At 39.2% G+C, this 20,031-nt stretch overlaps 1 protein-coding gene across 3 annotated transcripts in view; it reads right to left on the bottom strand.

The window, feature by feature from the left end:
* The window catches only part of LOC139142336 (D(2) dopamine receptor-like), a 79,819-nt gene that overhangs the window by 19,959 nt on the left and 39,829 nt on the right, over positions 1-20,031 (bottom strand). Inside the window, exons 1-2 of one of the 3 annotated variants that reach the window (XM_070712248.1) lie at positions 10,755-10,879; positions 4,956-8,631 (exon numbers count right to left, since the gene is read on the bottom strand). The exons of 1 other annotated variant lie outside the window; for it this stretch is intronic. In XM_070712248.1, coding sequence (XP_070568349.1) covers positions 6,832-8,367 — 1,536 coding nt within the window. In that variant the 5' untranslated portion in view covers positions 8,368-8,631; positions 10,755-10,879 and the 3' untranslated portion in view covers positions 4,956-6,831. Of the gene's footprint in view, positions 1-4,955; positions 8,632-10,754; positions 10,880-20,031 lie in introns of those variants that run through there. One more of the 3 variants, XM_070712249.1, reaches the window with a different exon arrangement.

The raw sequence follows: 20,031 nt of genomic DNA on the forward strand, positions 1-20,031 counted from the left end.
ACAAAAATTCATTTCAGGTATACAGAACTTGTTACATTTGAAATTGCACTAGAACGTTTCTTTGAGGCATAAAATATAAATTTTGATAGATTACGTATAATAAACACATTTTCAGATTGCAATAATTTCACTGTGCGCCTATGTTTGAACACAATGTACCCAATTTGTAGTATTCAGGACGGCGGTTATTGACACACCGCGCCGTACGCCACAACAATAACAAACATACGTGTAGGTCAGTGACTAAGGCCAAAGTTCACGTTTGCGGGATGAAACAAATGTCTGTTCTTACGAGGAACGCATACTGGTCTTCCTGAAAACATGCAGCGGCCCGGGAGCCTCCGAGTACATGGAGAAAGCATGCTCTTTTGTTTGTTTGTTTATTACTTATGCGTCAAGGACCTCGTTTTAAATCCAATATGGCCGCTACCTGATAAGGGCGAATTGTCTTCTATCCTTTAGTGAGCTCGAAACACGACGGAAAACATTTTCAAATTTCCGAAAAAGTTAGATTTCATGATAGTTTTACAGAAAAATTAATGTGTAACAGGTCTGACCTGAGAGCGAGCGCAGCGTAGGGTATATCGTCATTGATATTTTCAGGCAATAGCATGCTAATTTCTGTGTTTGATGCATGATGCATATCTTGGCCATTGTGACGTAAGAAAGTGCAAGAAATGTTTACCAACTTGAGAAGAAAGTAAATGACTAGTTAGTATTTGATTCCAGAGTACAGCTTAATTTCTCATAAATTGACACTTTATAGAGTGGAAAAAAGAAGAGAATCTAAAGTTCTTTCACATTTTGCACACTGACCTTCAGTTTTCAATTAATGAAAACAAGAATAGCCATTGAGCACTAGTTTTGTCATGTATAAAAAAAATAAGTCACAATACTGGTTGCATGTTGTATTTGACTGCAATTTTCCCAAATTGCAAGTCAGTAATTATGCTAATTTTGATTGCTTTATCACTTCCTTGTACACTGTACCCTAGTACAAATAAGAGAGATTGTTGCATGTTTTAAAAGGCAAAAATTAATCATTTTATTACACACAAAAACAAATGCAATAATTGTTTTCAAAGATGTATGACAGATTAAGTAGATATTAAATTTTCAGGAAAATATAATTAGCAAGCATTTTTACTTAGAGACAATCTTTAATGGTTGGAAATATTTCATTGTTTGCCGCATTTTCTGTCACTCAATGTAACCCAGCCAGCTGTGCTGTAAAGTTTATTCTCAATGACAGACATTGCTAATGTAACGAAGTAACCCGCATATCAACGGGGTTGTATCTCAAAATGCCGTTGGTTTACTTATAATTACGGCGTGCATACTGTTTTACAAACTTGAGTTAGGTCTCAAAATTAATATTTTATGTGAAATTGTCAATGAAAATTAAAATCACGTCGCATAATTTTGGCTGCGTGCAGAATGGTTACGCCAATTCATCGCCTGATCTGCTATTGTGAAGTTCAGATGAGTGAAAACATACCGGGGCATTCGAAGTTTTGTTGGTTTTTTTTTTGGGGGGGGGCATAAAAAGGGCTTTGAGTCATGTAATATTCTTCAAACTGGAGAAGTAATATGAAAATTTGATTTGGGATCAGGAAATCGTAAAAACTAAGGGCATGTAAAGAAGAGAACTTAAAGGGTGTGAAACGGAGGGACGAAAGTAACTGTACGAATTTTTGATAAACAGTGATAAAAATTTTAGCAAAAGTGACTTAAATAAATCTTTAAGCCACCATTGAATGCACCATATACTTTTTATCGAGGAAAAAATGTGATTTTATTCCATATGATGACTCTTAATTTTGATTGTCAACGGTAATTCGTACAGATTGACCACCCCTACTATTACAATCGACGAACCATTGTCCAAGAAGGCGCACAACTTTGCGCAGTGGATTTGTGCAGCGTCTGACTCAGATTACGCTTCGAGTATGAATTTGCAACAGCGACCTCAAACGACTAAAACTGACAGCCTTTTGTTTATTGCGAGGTGTCTCTTTCGAAATTAGGTCAGCGACTTTACTGATATGGCTGAAGAACATTGGCCTATATTCTGAAGTTTCATATCAGTAAATTAAACTAGAACATTAAGCTAACTAGTTATCATCTATTGACATTCCAAGCGAAGTCGAGTCGCCGTGTTATGATGGGAACCGCTTTCATATCTTCCCAAGTGGCTCTTTCGACGATAAGGGTTGCCACTTCCGACTCTGGATAACTGGTCCCTGGACCGGCTCAGACATGGGATAGACAGCAGGAACGTTCACAGTACTATTGCATTATGTATAAACGAATCTCCTGAAATGAAAAAACCGCTATTTCTGCAAAGCGGAATTTCAATCTGCAATCCTGTGATTTGTTTTGAATTTTGTGTGATGATATGTATCAAAATATTGTTCTTTATATTTGCGAGGTAGACACATATTTGTATATGTTTTGCATGTTATCTTTATTTCTCCTTGGCACTTTGTTGAACAATGAAATCTTTACAGTCTATATGGAATGGGGTCAGGGTGTTTGTTTGATAACATTTACATTACTCTCGGACTTTCATATGAGACAATATGCTGATCATTTTAATGAGAACTACTTCCATTCCCACAAAGCTTGTTGACACTGTTCACGATCATTTGACATCTCAATGGACCGATCGCGTATGTTGAGGAACTGTAGATTAAACCAATCGGCGCTCAGATGGCTAAAAAACAAATAACAAGGTATTTTACCGCGATATATCACGGTTAAATCGTTCTGGGCTGCCGGCACTGTTGTCTGTGAACCCCGGGTCGCCACACGTCTTCGCTCGCGTAATCTCCCAAACGACATGAAGAACTTCGTCAAAACAGTAAACAGATAAACCTGCTGTCATATTCTGTTCCTCTATACCTATTATGTAAAAAGTAAGAGACGAAAACACTTTGTTTTGATGTGCTTAGAGCCAGTATTGGAATACATGTCTGATTTAGCTGCAACAATCGTAGCCTGTGGGCCGTGCGTGGGTATTCACAAATGGCATATCCAGCAGGCCAGATAAAAACCACCGACGCACGGCCCACGAGCTAATTACTGCAGCAGGCAGATAAGGGTGCCTTGACAAACTATTGGCAAGCGACGGACGTTTCCCTTAGCTGATAACATTATGTAGTGACCATTTCGAAATTAAAAAAATTCGAGCCCGCCCAGTTTTGTAACAGACAATGGAGGTGATGACGTTCACATGGCTAGTTAGCAAAAGAGAATTATCATGAAATCAGACACTTTTGTGGCGTACACGTATTTACTTTGTCAGAATGTAAAATATTTTCATAGTAACAAACGGAATACGCGCTGCGGCTGAAACAAGTATGTTCACAGAATGGCAATTGCCACGGAATTGCTTGACAACACATTTAAGGTAGCACGAGTCTCAAAATTGAAAGATTTACTAAAGTTTGCGCAAACTCTCTATAAGGAAACTTTAAACCATTCCACGACGAGATCAAGGATGAAAATTATGGATCATCGTGGAAAATTTGGTACTTAAGAAAAAGAATTACCCAGTATTCCTCGGCATTTGATATTCAAGGTGGCCGACATCGGTGTTATCCCTATGATGCATGTGGGAAATACAGTATTTTCGATTTTTACAAAAAAATAGCCGGTTGAAACTTCATTTACTCCACCGAGCTTCAACTGAACACTCATATATGTTGTAGACAAAACAAAGTATTGTATGAATTTGAGAGTCCGAATATATGAGGCTGTCCCTACGGCGCATTCTACCTTAAGGGAAGTTATTTTAATTTTCAGGTCGTCGAATCCGGAGTTTCCAAAAATGTTATTCGTACTGCCCCAAGTGGTTGTTGAGTTGAATGACTTAGATGCCGACAAACGTGGGAAACTACATGCCAAAATAAAAAAATACAAAACCAGTGGTCGAGCTAACTGGAAAAGTTATGATTTGCTTTTTGCAAGTTAACCCTGAAAATTGTCAACAAATATTTAAGAAGTTTGCAAGAAGACATTAATAGTTTATATGGTAATAAAGACTTAAAGACACTCATAACTAGCATTGAAAAGTTTGAGGTTTTTTTAAGATGATGATGATGGTGATGATGATGATGATGATGATGATGATGGTGGTGGTGGTGGTGGTGGTGGTTATATAATTGTTGTTGTTGATGTTATTGTTGTTGTTGATGTTGTTGTTGTTGTTGTTGTTGTTGTTGTTGTTGTTGTTGTGTTTATGGGTTTGTAATTTGAAGAGACAAGCTCCTCCAGTAGTGGCTTCATATCAATATAAAATGATTAAGTGAGAGTCTGTCGGTGAATATTTTCTTCTAGAAATATGGCATTGTACGTCATGCAAAAATAGAGAAATGAAAATATTCACTTCACATTATAAGAATATCAGGGCGGTAGAACCGATAAAAGTTGTGAAAAGCACAGCTTGCTCAAAGCATTTAGAGTGACATTATTCATAGTATCATGAATGCGGTCAATACTGATTCTATATTTCTGTAGAATATACGCTAACATTGCAACTGTTGCACCGTTATGCCCGCCGCACACGAGAGAAATTAGCTGAGCAAAGTTTCATTCGAGGCTGTTTGCTCAGCTAGTTTACCCTCGTCTGCGGTCGATTTTTCGTGAGTTTTTGTCCTCGCGAGGCGTTGAGCAAAATATCCAACCTGTTTTATATTTTTTGCCTCGCGAGGCAAAATGCTCACCGTGTGCGCCGGACAACGTCATTTTACTCACGCCTTTACACTAAAGCGCATGCGTTAAAATCACATGACGATACAAAAATGGCCGGCCGGCCGGCCGCGGCCGCCCCAGTGATGTCGTCTAATAGTACAAATTGGTGGAACTTTGGTGCAATTATCCTGCGCTATATGATGTAAGGTCTGTTGACTTTAAAAACAGAGACATAAAGTTCTCATCGAAATGAAGCACAGCAGATAATAAAGTTCCAGAGGACAGCAAGCCAAGGTCCGCTCAGAGAAAAAATCTTGCGACGGTACTGTCGACATTAGCTGTGGAAACGCAGCTATCAGTAGCGTGCGTTGCTATACGGGTCATCAAAAGGTCAACCCCGCCACGGAAACTGGATACGCATGCGCTTTAGTGTAAAGGCGTGAGTAAAATGACTTTGTCCGGCGCACACACACGGTGAGCATTTTGCCTCACGAGGCAAAAAATATCAAACAGGTTGGATATTTTGCTCAACGCCTCGCGAGGACAAAAACTCACGAAAAATCGACCGCAGACGAGGGTAAACTAGCTGAGCAAACAGCCTCGAATGAAACTTTGCTCAGCTAATTTCTCTCATGTGCGGCGGGCATTAGGATGAGTATATATGGTCTTTAAAATGAAGTGCTTTCGAAACTGACCGTCTGGTGCTGTGTTTCACATTTTGCTGATAAAGAAATGGCTTCTACAAATTGTACCACAAAAGTTTAACGGCAGGGCAGATTTACTCCAAGAGCAGTTGTGACTTACTATGGTGTAGCTGCCTGCAAGTTCTGCCCACGCGGACATGTAAAATGTTTGCAAGTCTAAAAATCCCCGGATGGTATCTACAGTACCTTCGGACGATTGGGCTAAATGATTTATACCCTCCATGAATCAATAATGAGTTTCAGTGTCCGCAAACACACGGTTATTTTTCAAAGTCCCTTCCGTGAACTTGAATTGCCCCCACAGCCAGTGTGCGAAATTAGCTTCAGACATTTTGGAGTGCCAATTACAAATCCTATATGATCTGGTGTACTACCCGGTGACGTCCTACAGAAACGTTTTGTACAATAATGAAAACAGATTGCAACACATTTTCCTGGATGTCACGTGTGCATACGGTTAGGCGCTTTAACTAAAATTCTTTATTTGCCGTCCTCGTGCTGGTAGGTTTTAAGAGAAAATTAGGAAAACAAACACAATGTTAGCACTGTTACAGCTTATGTTCATACACTTGTGTTTAGGCCTACTGCCTGTTTTTTGTTTGTTTTTTTTGGTTTGTTTGTTTGTTTGTTTGTTTGTTTTTTTGGTCCCTGGCTGGCTGGTAGGTTTTTCAAAAATCCAAGGACGGCAAACAAATAATTTTCTTTAAGTGGCCTTACACACGTAATGAAAATCTAACTATGCTGGCAAAAATACGCAGGAAAGATTAGATACTGATAGTAAACAGTGGTATTTGAAGTATATCATATCATATCAAATATCTGTTTTCGGTGGACCTTCCATGTCCTCGTTCAAATTTTCAGGCCGTCATTATTTTTCAGCATGCAAACCAAACTTTACGAAGTAGAGGGGGATTTGCCAATAAAACTCCCCCCGCCAATCTTTCCTATTACGTAGAAGCTTTATCACGGGAAACACGCTTTTTTTGCCGGAATTTCACGACAATTGTTATCCCGTTCAATCTCTACGTAACACATCCGCTTTCGATAAAGCGGCGTTTTGTGGCATTGTCACTTGTTCATCTTTTGCATGCTCTTCTGTTTGTATTTAATATGTCTGATAGAATAACAACTAAAATTATCTCAAAAAATCAGCCACCATTTAGAATCATTGCGTTTCCAATGCGTTAATCGAAAGTAGCTTCAATTCTAAATGCTGTCTTCAAAATTGATGTAACACATTTTCTTTTGGATTTCACCCCTCGCTTCGTTTATGCGAAGGGGCTGTGGAAGCATGGTTTCGTTCGGCCTGATAAATGCGTGCTGTTTACAACAAAACGTCTCTCCCACCTAGTCGTTCGAATATCGAACTGTACAAACCATAGTTCGTGACAGAGATTCCGGAATGTGCCTTCGGTCACCTTTATAGAGTTAGTTATTGTATTTGAGGGGGTGGCGTCAGTTTACGCAGGCAGTCGTTGCATCTGAAAGACTTCAAGACGGCCACCACATCGCGACGAAATTTCTTGTTGACAAAGCTATAAATGAAAGGGTTCAGGAAATTATTGACGAAGTAGAGAAAAGTTAGATATTTGACCGGAGACGGGTAAGTGTCATAGTGACGCCAGTTCAGTTTGGGGATAAAACTGAACACGAAGAGGGGCATCCAAGAAAACACAAATACCACGGTGACGAGCATAAGCATCAGCACGGTTCGATCGATTCCGGTGCGTTTGGAGAGCATCGGCGTCTTTCGTTGGCGAGGCGCTCTCATAGTGGGTCCCAGTCTCCCTTGCCGCGACCCGCCGCTGGTTGTCGACGTCGATGTCAGAGAGCCCCTCCTCGCTAGCGATGGTACGCCCTCGTTCCCGGCGACAGTTTTACTTTGCTCGTTGTTTCCGTCCTTTTCCTGTGCAGAATCAAATTTCAGATTTCTCCTCTGTCCGTCACTGTTGGCAATGAAATTCGTTTCTCGCGCGACATGGTCGTCGATGTTTCCTCCACTGCTCATGCGATTCAGATTACCTATAGGTGTCGATACTTCAGATTCGTCAGCTCGGTTCATACTTGTGCTATCACTGCTGCCTGAGTCGTGACCTTGGACGCTGTTCACCTTGCTCGATGAACTTGCAAATGTGTGCCTCTCAAATCTTTGAGGTAAATCTTTTCTGTTGCTTAACACGCTCATATTCATGGTAGACAGCCCGCTCAATTTTTTATCGGTCCTCTGCAGTCCCAGGGTACGATTCCGTATTCTGATCTGTGTTCGCACAGTCATGATTATTTTAGAGTACAAAACCAGTGTACTCACAACGAGAACACAGTAGAGAGCGAAGAGCACGCGGTAAAAGACCAGGTCCAATTTAGGGTCGCAGACGTAACCGCACATGTAAACAAAGGCTCCGTGATGACGCTCACGATAACTTAATATCCCAAGCATGAAGAACACGGGTAAAGCAAAAATCAAGGAAAACACGTAACATGCAACGACTACGACTTTAGCTTTCTTCAGCATGTTCAGCGTGGAGGAGAAATAGAGCGGTCGGCATATAGCGTTGTAGCGGTCAACGGCGATGACCTCTGTGATCAGAAGAGAATTCCCTATGCTGACGAACCATGTGTACGTGAAAGTCTTACAGGCGGCGGCGTTCGTGAAATTGTCCACCATGTGGCTGTACAAGATATACGGAAAAATCACCGAGCAAATGAACAAATCGTTGGCAGCCAAAGTCATGATGAAATAGTGCGGGCACGTCTTCCGCCGCCTCTTGCCGTACACCACAAGCACGAGACCGTTCCCGACGATTCCGATCAAGGCCAAGGCGACCAATGGTATCACTTGTCTCACTCCGAGGGTAAAATTGTCGCCGACAGCGCCGGTGAAATTACTGTAGTTCTCGGGACTCGGAGGCATATCGAGATCGGATGGCTCAGAGGTGTTAAAAATTGCAGGGTAAGTGTGCGACACCATAGTGTCCCCACTAGCATCAGTTTGAAGCCAGTATACAAAGCGATATTCTTTGCAGCAGCACTCTTCTGACAGTTGCGTCGAGTGATATTGCCAATCCTGCTGTCACGAGGGCGTTGTTTGATTAACGACCAGGCAGATCCTGTTCGAAGTTATTTCTAGACAGTGCAGGTGAACAATTCTGAAATGTGTCCACTAAAACGTAGAGCAGTTTGGTGAAACAAGATCCTTACATTTCCAAGAAAGGAATAGGTTACAGCGTCACGTCTGTAAAGTGAAATCGGAGAGAATATGTCGTGTTAATACCGGAACCACATCGCGCAACTTTGGCTCGAGCTCATTGGAAGTGCTACAGAGATGTGAAAGCCAAAATATATTAAAGGATGTCCTTGTTCCAATAAACAGTCTGCCAACATGAACGTTCTTTAAACTCAGTATCCGTTTGGTGAGCCACTGTGAAATGCACGGTTTTGTTTGAAAAACGCTCGGCCCACAGAACACTAATAACAACATATCTACCACTAGACGTAGTGGTGCCAGAATGCAGGGGGATACCGGTGGGATTTTGTTCACAAACAACCGTTGAAATCTTTGAACGTCCTTTTGAGAAAACTTGACGTTCTGGAGGGCTAAGAACAAGAAAAAAAACGTCTTAGAGTAGAGAAGTTATAGGAGTAAAGTAAGTTATAGGTATAAAGTAAGGTCGAAAGGTAAATAAATAAATAAATAAATAAATTGTGCTGTTCCGACAACATGGTTTTCAAAAACAGGGTAGGTAGGTCGGCAGAAACTTTTTTCAAAAATATTTTTATTTTTAAATATGCATTTTTCAGGGATTCACGGCGATCAAACACTGGGCACCACATTTCCAGAAATGTATCATACATATAAAAGGGAAAAAAAACATAAAAGACATCTTCGTTCAATCAAAAACCAAATGCAAAGTAACGAACGAGTGATTGTTTTCTTTCTTTTTTTACTTCTGTGTTTACGTAGCTCTAAAAGATTTTATTTTATTTTATTTTATTTTATTAAACCTTGTTTAACGAGGGTAGCCTGGTAAGCTTCAGTAAAGATGCTTATCTTCCCCAGGGCCCTCAGATGAACATACAAACTGCTACAAAGCAGAACAACATGAAACATGACTAACAAAGCTAGAACAATACAATGCACAGAAAAAAGTGGCCAGGAGTCACCACCTGCACACAGGAGAAAAAAATGCACAGTCACACTAGATAACAAAAACAAATTTAACAAGAAAACTAAAACTCACAAACACAAAAAATTATACCCAATAAGCTTTCAGGTAAGCTGTTTTAAAACTGTCTAATGAGTTACTAGATCTTATATTTAAATCGACATTATTCCACTGATTAGCACTATTTACAGTAAAGCCTTTTCGATAAAAATCCTTATTTGTTGCAGGAACCATTAACAATTTTTGCATCCTGGATCTTGTAACTCTTTTATGATCAATTTCGGTAAAAAGACTTGTCATATATTGCGGTGCAAGATTATTTAAACATTTAAAAACCATACAAACATTCTTATAAACTATTCTATCTGGTAATGGCATTATATGCATTGTTTTAAATAAATGCTCGGTCGAAGCATTATACCTTGCATCACACATCACTCTTATAGCACGTTTCTGAATCTTATGCAACCTTTTCATAAACGGTGATGCTCCCCATAAATGACAATTTTGGGTCGACAGGTAAAAAAGGGTAAGTCGGGTTATCGAAACGGCACAATTTTTTTTTTCGTTCGACCTAACCATAAAGAGCAATTCCATTTTTTTTCTGAGCCTCCCTCTCTGTCCAGTAAATGTGACGACGTCGCACATTTCCCGTGATCTTTGAAACTTTAGAACCATTTCACTTTGACGTTCACATGGATGAAATCAAATGGCAAAATTACGCCCACAAATCGCTATTATAGGTTAAAAAAAGGTAGATGTGTTGTTTACCAGAACGTTCAAGGACGCGTGGCCTCTGCGCAACTGCTGAGCTCAACACCGTGGCCAGCGCAGAGCCTGCAGTGAGTCAAGGCCCCTTCTAAGTACGACTGCAAATCACGACAGCGTCGTTCGTTGTAAGCTTCAACTCACGATCGATAAAGAAATTGAACATTAAAGAAACTGCTTTTGTGTCAACTTCATCACCAGTACGACGTGTAATATTTTTGTGGCATCAAAACGATCTAGTACTTCCTCGTGGCAGTGGCGGGGACGGTGTACGTTTTCAGGTTGACCGCCTTTCGATGAATACTGTAAAAATCTCAGATATAATCACAAAGCGGCGAGATGATCTCCGAATGAATGGCGTTCGTCAGCCGTGCCCTTCAGTCAGACATGCGAGTATCTAAAGCGATATAAAATGTACACTTACACTTGCGGAACTGTTGTAAAATCTTGGCGATTTCTTCGCCAGGTAAATTCACTTCGTTCAAGGTTTGATGCTAAAGTCCCTCTTGATCATTCAGTAAACACTTGAGAGATTACGCGAGAATATTTAGTCGGGTCGGAAGGTAGGGTTCCCATGCACCCAATGGATGTATTTTTAACCTACATTTTTTGTAATCCTTAGGGTCTATATTTAATGAATTTTGATGTTCCCAAAATCAAATCGTGTCCCATGGGGTTCATTTGGCGCCATCTTTGCCGCCATCTTGGCCGCCATCTTGGATTTCAACAATGGGGTAGGGGTCACGTATTTACCGCTCGACGGAAACAGAAACAATAAAATACTATAAACATTACATTTGTAGAAAGCCAAGATCATGGCCTTTCCATTGATATATAACTTAATAGGGATAAGTTAATATTCAAACCTCGATTAGACTTTATATCGGTCATTGACCTTAAATCGTAAAATTTGCTAAATTTCACATCCAATAATTAAGTTTCCGTTCCTCCAAACAATTTTTCATAAGGTATTTATATATTTTTTGAAAGAACTCAGTGCAATAAACAAGAAAAACAACATTAAAAGTATGTGTCTTGAGATTTAGTGGGTGCATGAGCTTGTTTTCTTATTACGCGGTATGCCATATATCCGTGTGTAACATAAGGGGTAGGGGTAATGTTTCCCTTTCTGTTTCGAATCATGAATGATGAAACCATAAAAATGTTACATTTTTTGAAAGTGCAGCATCAGACCTTTTTTAAAATATAGATTTATGGGAAAAAATTGCATATGTAAAAGTTACAAAGCTTAAACCTTTCAGTTTGTGTCGATTTTAAGTGACTTTTTAAGAACGAAATTACAACATATGGGGTAGGGGTAATGTTTCCCTTTCTGCCTCGAACCATGAATTATGAAACCATAAAGATGTTATACTGTTTGAAAGCTCTGAAAAAGGCCTTGCCAAACATGTATAGTTTTATTGGGAAAAGTCGCAAATTTAAAAGTTACAAAGCTTATGCCTTTCAGTTTGTGTCAATTTTAAGTGATATCTTTAAACAAAATTATAATATAAGGGGTAGGGGTAATGTTTCCCGTTCTGCCTTGAACCATGAATTATGAAACCACATAAATGTTATACTTTTTAAAAGCTCTGAAATAGGCCTTTCCAAACATGTATAGTTTTATTGGGAAAAATTGCATATTTGAAAGTTACAAAGCTTAAGCCTTTCAGTTTGTGTCAATTTTAAGTGATTTTTTTGAACAATATGCACAAAACAGTTAGTCCTTTGTCCAGGTATCGAAATCATCCCCTCTAAGTCATTTTACCCACTATGATTTTCTGTTAGCTAGTATTTTCAGCTGTCATAATCTGCTTATTTGCCATTTAACTGATGGTGTGTAAGAGTGTAACGACTTGTTTGTGAAGGGCTGTCACGCCCTCAGTAGTAAAGTAGGAATGGGTTAGGGGTAACATATTTACCGCTGGTCGGAAACAAAAACAAAAAAGTACCATAAACAATACATTCTTAGAAAGCCCAGATAATTTTCTTACTTTTGGTATACAACTTAATGGGGATAAATCGTTATTCAAACATCGATTAGATTTTATATCGGACATGAAATGTAAATTGTAAAATTTGCTTAATTTCAAACCCAATAATTAAGTTCATGTTCCTGCAAACAATTTTACAAGGTATTTATATATTATTTGAAAGAACTTAATGCAATAGAGAAGTAAAAAAACCATTAAAAGTGTGTATCTTGAGATTTATGGGGTGCGTCCATTGTTTCCCAAATATATGGTATGCCGTACATCCCTCTTTAATATACATTTAAGGGACAGGGGTATGGGTAATGTTTCCTCTCCTACCAAACGCAGCGAATAAGGAAGCCACATAAATATCATATCTCTGAAAAACTAACGCAGTTGTTTTTCCAACAGCTATGGCTTGATGGGGTAAACTCAAAAATTATGCAGTGACAATGCCTAAACTCAAAAGTTTGTGTTACTTAACTGACATTTACTTGTTAAGAGGAACATAGAAAAATACTCTATAGGGCATTAAATAGCACTAAAAAGTTTGCTCATTTCAATAATTAAATTAGGGAAAGAAAGTTAACAGCTATAATATGTCAAAAATTATATATTTCAAACCCACAAACACTAAGTTGGATGTCATAGTCGTCATGCTAAGTTGATATGACAGCAGCAACAATCAATCCCTTTTCTTTAATTGTATCGCGAGAGATATATAAGCAATAAAGCACCACTTGGAAAGGATACCACACGGTTTAGACCGGTAAACAACATATACGCACGAACTTCACTCGTATGTATAAGGAGTGAAATGGTCAAAACCGAGCTAGAGTGGTGTACCCAACTTATAGGGGTTGTTTATCGCTATATTATATCAGTATATTGAAACTTGTGATGAAAATAAAAACAATGTGAAAGAAACCCACTTTGGAGATAGGAATGGCCAACTTTATAGTATATCGTAAATATATGCACAGTCAAGTGACCGTCTGGGCAAATCAGAGCTCACTATTAATAGTGTTACTTTTAATACCACTCGGGAACACGAGAGAATCTTTTATCGCTCAAAACCAATCACCATTAATCCACAATATAGCTTCTCCATACTAAGATAAGATGGATCGACAACACTTTACCTTCGTTACCAGAAAACAAGAGATCACAACCAATTTTTCGAAATTATTCACAACGCAGAACACTATATACTCACAATGAGGATTACATTTTCGACTGGGTACTAAAATTTAAAAGCAAAATAATTCTGGAACTAAAACCCGAAAAGCCAAATGTCACAGAACGCATTCAAATTACACAACTAAATAGTAAACAGAAGGCGAACAAACACTCTCTACACCAAGAAATAAGAAGGCGAGGCAAACCTCAGAAAATGACTAAAAAGGCTTATATTCCCATTGACACTTCAATGTTTAAAATGCCTTGTGAGTGAATCTATCTCCAAAGCTGCCATTTTAAAGTGTAGACCATTTTGGAGATATTTTCATTCGAAAGACACCGAATATCTGTCAACTGCGGTTAAAAAACCAGCCGAAAGTTGCCAATGGGTTCGTTCCCGCAAAATCGTACGTTCACTTCCGCTTTTACAAATTTAAATATTCATGAGAAATTCCCTTCTGCCATTGGCCAATACAAAAGGTCATGACTTCAGCAAATGTCTCCTATTTTAGAGTGTACACGAACTGTAAAACTTGCCTCAATCGTTGGTAAAATGACACATACATACAACTATGATTGTATAAATATTTTGTCCTCATAAGAATCTCTCTACTGATAAACCGCGATTGTGTAAAGTATACTATTTCTCTTGCGATCGTTGACTCGGAGAAGCCTACGTGCAAATCGAACCGAACTAACCATGTGGTCTCAAAGGGATTTTCAGTCCCAAAATATCAAATCCACATTAAAATATATGCATGTAAAATCGTATGAATTCTTAAGTTGAACCAGTGAAAGAGATATGTATGTATGTATGTATGTATGTATGTATGTATGTATGTATGTATGTATGTAGGTAGGTAGGTAGGTAGGTAGGTAGGTAGGTAGGTAGGTAGGTATAAGTGCGTATCTATCAATCTGCCTGTCTGCGCATACATCAAAGTCGTTTAAAGTTAAAAAAATAGCGATTTTTGACAATATATAAAGTGTCTCTTATGGAACACAATGGTGACAATGGGTGGCGATAAAAATGTGACCTATTGTCGAAACTCTAGTATTTAACAATGGTTGGGAAATACAGGCGGGACAGTTATTGTGTTTGTTTTTTTCCTTTTAGGAATAAACGCACTGTCATTTGTATAAAAATTTCCGTCTTAAGTCACGATTTACCGGAATTATGCGAAATGATCAGGCAAAGGGCAGAAGTCATATAAAGACCAGAAATTAACACCCGGATCAGAGCGCCGTGTCTTTATTACTAACATTGCGACCGCTCTTGTTTTTAGTCCGAATAATGCTTTCACAGAAGGATCTCAAAGTATCAAATTACTAATTTTGTCATGATTGATTGAACAAATATTTGAGTGAGGTCGTTGATCCGTAAACGGTATCTGCATGTGAAAACAAACCTGTTGTAGCATTGATTAATGAAGAAAGATTAGATCTTGGGAGGGGGTGGTCAAAAACAGAAAAAAAATTTTCAGAGCAGAAAGTTAGGGAAAAAAAAATCTTCAAACTAGTCTGCAAAATAAAAAAAAAATAAACAAGAAGACAAAGGCGTAAAAAAAAATCTGCAAAAGTCTTTAAAATTTTGAATTTTTTTAGATTTTACCGACAGAAAGCAACTTTCTGTATTTTTAGTACATCCTCCCGGCACATTTTTAATTTTAATTCATACATTTAGAGTGACTGTATCCCTTATACTGGAAGTTGTGATTATCTTATCTTTTCAGGACTTTTGTATTCTGATCACTTGAAAATTATGAAATTATAGAACCTGTTTTCTATTTGTTTCCTGCGTACAAACCAAGCAGGTACACTAGGTAAAACATTGAAACTATGGTATGGTTGTCAAGACAGAAAGTTGTATTTGCCTTTTAAGATCAAGGTAAACAGATGCAGGCCACATCAGGTCCATTTTTTTCACAGCATTTTATTGCAATGAACTCCCTTTCACAGATTTTTTGACCATGAATGGCATAAATTGCCCTAAAAAGACAAATATTGAAATTTCAACACATCTATACACATCCAATCAATTTGGACATGCTGCTACAGAGAAATAGATGTTTTGATCAAAAAAGGGCAACAATTGCTCTAAAAACACAAATATGCAAATTTAACTATATTATTTAGCTTATTTTAGCTTCTCAGCTTGTCAAATCAATTGTGAATCATGAGATGCATGATGTTTGGTGAGGTGCATGTAGCCATTTCACCACGCAGTAGAAAGGGAAGCCAGGAAACAAAAATAGTCAATTTTCAAAACTATAGGAAGCTACTGAGGAGCAAGAAGACCATGTTTCAGAGGAAGATGTGTAATCCGAAAAAAATGCTCCCAAAGTGCCACAAATAACACCATTTTTATCTCTATTTTTCAAAAGCTCCAACAGCAGGAGGGGGGACACCCCCCTCCTGACCTCCCCCGCAAAAATACTCCCAAAGTGCCACCAAATAACACCATTTTAATCTCTATTTTTCAAAAGCTCCAACGGCACACCCCCCTCCTGACCTCCCCCCGCAAAAATACTCCCCAAGTGCCACCAAATAACACCATTTTAATCTCTATTTTTCAAAAGCTCCAACGGCAGGAGGGGGGACACCCCCTCCTGACCTCCCCCCGCAAAAATACTCCCAAGTGCCACCAAATAACACCATTTTAATCTCTATTTTTCAAAAGCTCCAACGGCAGGAGGGGGACACCCCTCCTGACCAACACCCCCTCCTGACCACCCCCCGCAAAAATACTCCCAAAGTGCCATCAAATAACACCATTTTTATCTCTATTTTTCAAAAGCTCCAATGGCACACCCCCTCCTGACCTTCCCCCCGCAAAAATACTCCCCAAGTGCCACCAACCCCCCTCCTGACCTCCCCCCGCAAAAATACTCCCCAAGTGCCACCAAATAACACCATTTTAATCTCCATTTTTCAAAAGCTCCAACAGCAGCAGGGGGACACCCCTCTCCTGACCTCCTCCCCCCCCCCCCGTGACCGCTTGCGTGGCCGCTTGTGGTGCTTGGCACCACATCTTTGCCCTCTTTATCTTCAGACAGCGACGAACTAAAAAAAAATTATAAATCTGAAAATTTACTCTGAAAAAAAAAAAATTTGCACAGCTAATCTCAATTGGAAAAAAAAAATTCAGAAATTTACAATAGTAAAAAAAAAATTTTCACAATTTCATTGTGACCACCCCCCCCTCCCAAGGTCTAATGGTCCATCCCTAATGAAGAAAGATTAAAATTTACTGACATCGACATGGACTAAACCGATCTGAAAGTTCCTCCTCGCCGATTTTTGATGTCAGACAGGGCGTGAAATAGAGTAACCGACGGGAAGATACGATATTTCCACCACCGAATCCCAAAAACTTAAGACTCGGTCGTTGCCTATTCAGAATGAATTCAGACGCTAAATACGTTATAAAATATCAGACAGCATTAGATTTTAAGATCTTGTGTTATAATTCTACACAACGCACCTGTGACGCAATGTTTATTTCCGTATCTTCGACTCAAGCACAGGCCTACAGTCTATTATCTCTACAGCGAGATCTTTGTTTATTTTTATCGTGTTGTGTAAACTTCTACAGTAATCAACTGTGTCAACACTCGAGCAGTAATGGATGGTGTAAAACCTTTGGTATATTTTGCACTTGACACATCAATAAACAATATTTTATCTTTCTGGGATAAAATCACTTAAGATATCAACAAAATTTGTTTTCATTTTCATTTGTTTGCTGTGGACGAGTATGTAGGTCAATATTCGTTGGCGTGATGCCATTTAGTTGGGGTGGTAACATTTCAAGCTATACAATGCATAATGTTAATGTCACTGTGAAAAACAAATATTGGAAATTAACATTACTTATTCAGTCCTATGCTATGGTAGATATTGGTGTGTAATATTTTCAGTGAAATGAACAGATGGAATGCCACGTTGAAGTTGATAGGGTCAAAGGTCAGGCTCTCTTGAGCATGGGCGTCTATCAATCTCTTCAAATGACAGATTCCGGACTTTTTCGTTTTCTCTACTTACGTGTAAGTTACCAACATTCCCGCCATCTAAGCTTCACAATCTACAGATAAACGATTAAACTGCTGGACCCCAATATTTACAAGACATGACTTTCTGACTTTGAAATGAACCGATACCCGAGAGGTTTCTCTCAAGTGGTGTCGTATTGACAGCCACGCCCTTCAGAAGTGTGCTACTGACCGTAAGTGGGGATCCAATCGGTATGTATTTTAATAAAGCCTGGTGGTTTCTTCCAAAGAAAACTGTGAGACATTTTTAAGCCGAACATATCAATTAAGGATGATTTAAATGGGGTCGGAGTACAGGGTGAATAAATGTTTGCCAAGGAAATATCGCTGTCTGCAACTTTTTGCAGATTTGCAGATTAAAGTAGAGTGAGAGACACTGAAATGCATGATCGTACTCAAAGTCAAAGGAAAAAACGAACACTTAAGGTAGTACGGGCCCCCATACTGAGAGACTTAAAATTTTCGTCAAGCCTTCTTTAAGGAAACTCAGATAATAAAACTCAGTTTAAAAACAGAACGATTTTCATCATCGAACGGCGCACTGATATATATATTTAAATGAAGTTTATCGAATTTAAAACACGCAATTTAATCATTTTGAAATTCCAAGTTGCCGAGATGATAAAAATGCTAGTTCCTGGTCACTTTAACTGAAATGAGATGACTGTGCGGCCTGCCGCGTCGTTAACAAGTTACCATTGGGTGCGCGACGTTCTATATATATGGCTCGTAATAAAAATACATGCATACAACATGTCAAATACTTATGACCCACATGTTGACGAATTCGTTTCCGGGAACAGCAACGTGACGTACTACTTGCAGAGAAAACACTGTTGTAATTATTTCATATACCAATGTGTAGACCTTCCATTTTGAGGGTCTATGACCAATGGGAAAGTCCGCAAGGTCATAAAATATCATCACAGAAATCGACCAAACATGTTAACCTCACTCCATAGCACCCTCGTTCCAGAACTCACTGCGGCATTTTAGCCAAGGGGAATTCTCTAGTCTTCGGTTGGAGCCGGGGATCGGACCATTTAAGGAGCTAGTAGACTCTGACAGAGAAGTGCGTTATCATCTCAACTGAAATTGAGGTTTACCGCCGTCGTTACGTCCACTGAATCGTGGAGAAGTGTTATCACAAATTTCAATGGCAGCCCGATCATAACCTCATTCCGCAAGGAACAAAACTGGGGCACAGAGACATCGATAACAATATCGAGAAATTGAAATGTTCATCGTGCAATTACCATTCCTTCAACACTTAGTTTAAAAAGTCAAACGGTCTTGTCTCTTTAATTGCCCATGACCAACTGTCTCTTATTTGCTCAGTCGTAACTATGGCGCTCCAAAAGTGTTGTGATACAGTCGTGTTCGGCTCTCGTCTTATCTGGGAAAGTCAGTAGGAGAAATTATAATCGGTTTCCAACAGTAAAAAGTCGGGATTTACAAGATCGTAAATGATGATTTACGCGCGAGAGCAAAGAGCCATGAATGTTTCATGTTTGATGTGAAACACAATCCGTGGCACAATTCGGCCAACCAATAAACCAATTTGCATTTTCAAAAAAGAAAATCGAAGTGGAGCTAATTTTCAATTTTCAAATGGTTTTATCATCTTGATTATTAACTTTTAGGCCTATTTCTAAATGTAAATTCTTTGGGCTGAGATTGAAATATAGGAAACAGGTTGTATACTGCTGTGAGGATGGCACTTTACGGCCATTCAAATTTCCTCTGACAAACTCTATTTCCCACAATTCGTATTTCCGTTTTTTTCAATTTCCAGTATACCAAATGTCCGATTTTCCCATTTCATTTGGGGCGTGGCCCAGTATCTGTTCATACTATGGCGGAAATAATTGTATCGAATTTGAATTAAGGTGTAACATTTATCTCAGTGTGACCAAATGTACTGGGGCGGGGCTTACGATAATTAGAACAAGATACTTTTAAAAATTAGCGGGAATGAGGGACTGGTCAGTTTCTTCGGCCTTGGAGGCCGGTGGATTCATGGGGGTCACCCTGTTTTTCACTTTGGTGATGGGGTCACCTATTTTGTAATGCCCAATTAGGGGGTCAGTGTGTTTTTAAATTTCGGGCTCATACTTGCCTAGTATGCATCGTGCTAGCCATGGATATCATCATTCAGTTTAATTTTTCGGCGCGTCTTTCGGGCGCGTAACTTTACTAATATGACGTTATTACGAAAATACCGCAAAGGATGCACGAGGACATTAGCGTAGCGTATCGCTCGACGCGAAGCGGAGGGTGATGCACGGCGCCGATGTCATAGTGCATTCTTTGCGGTATTTCGTGATAATCTTATTATTATACATCTTAGGGACCGTTCAGTTTTTACGGCCGGGGGCCCGGCAAAATCCAGGGGGGGGGTCATCATAATTTTGGAATCCGTGAAGGGGGGTCATCACTTTTTCACTGGTAGGAAAGGGGGGTCACCACATTTTCAAAAACATAATACCTACAATAA

Source organism: Ptychodera flava, chromosome 10, assembly GCF_041260155.1.
Source record: "Ptychodera flava strain L36383 chromosome 10, AS_Pfla_20210202, whole genome shotgun sequence".
Classification (NCBI taxonomy): Eukaryota; Metazoa; Hemichordata; class Enteropneusta; family Ptychoderidae; genus Ptychodera; species Ptychodera flava.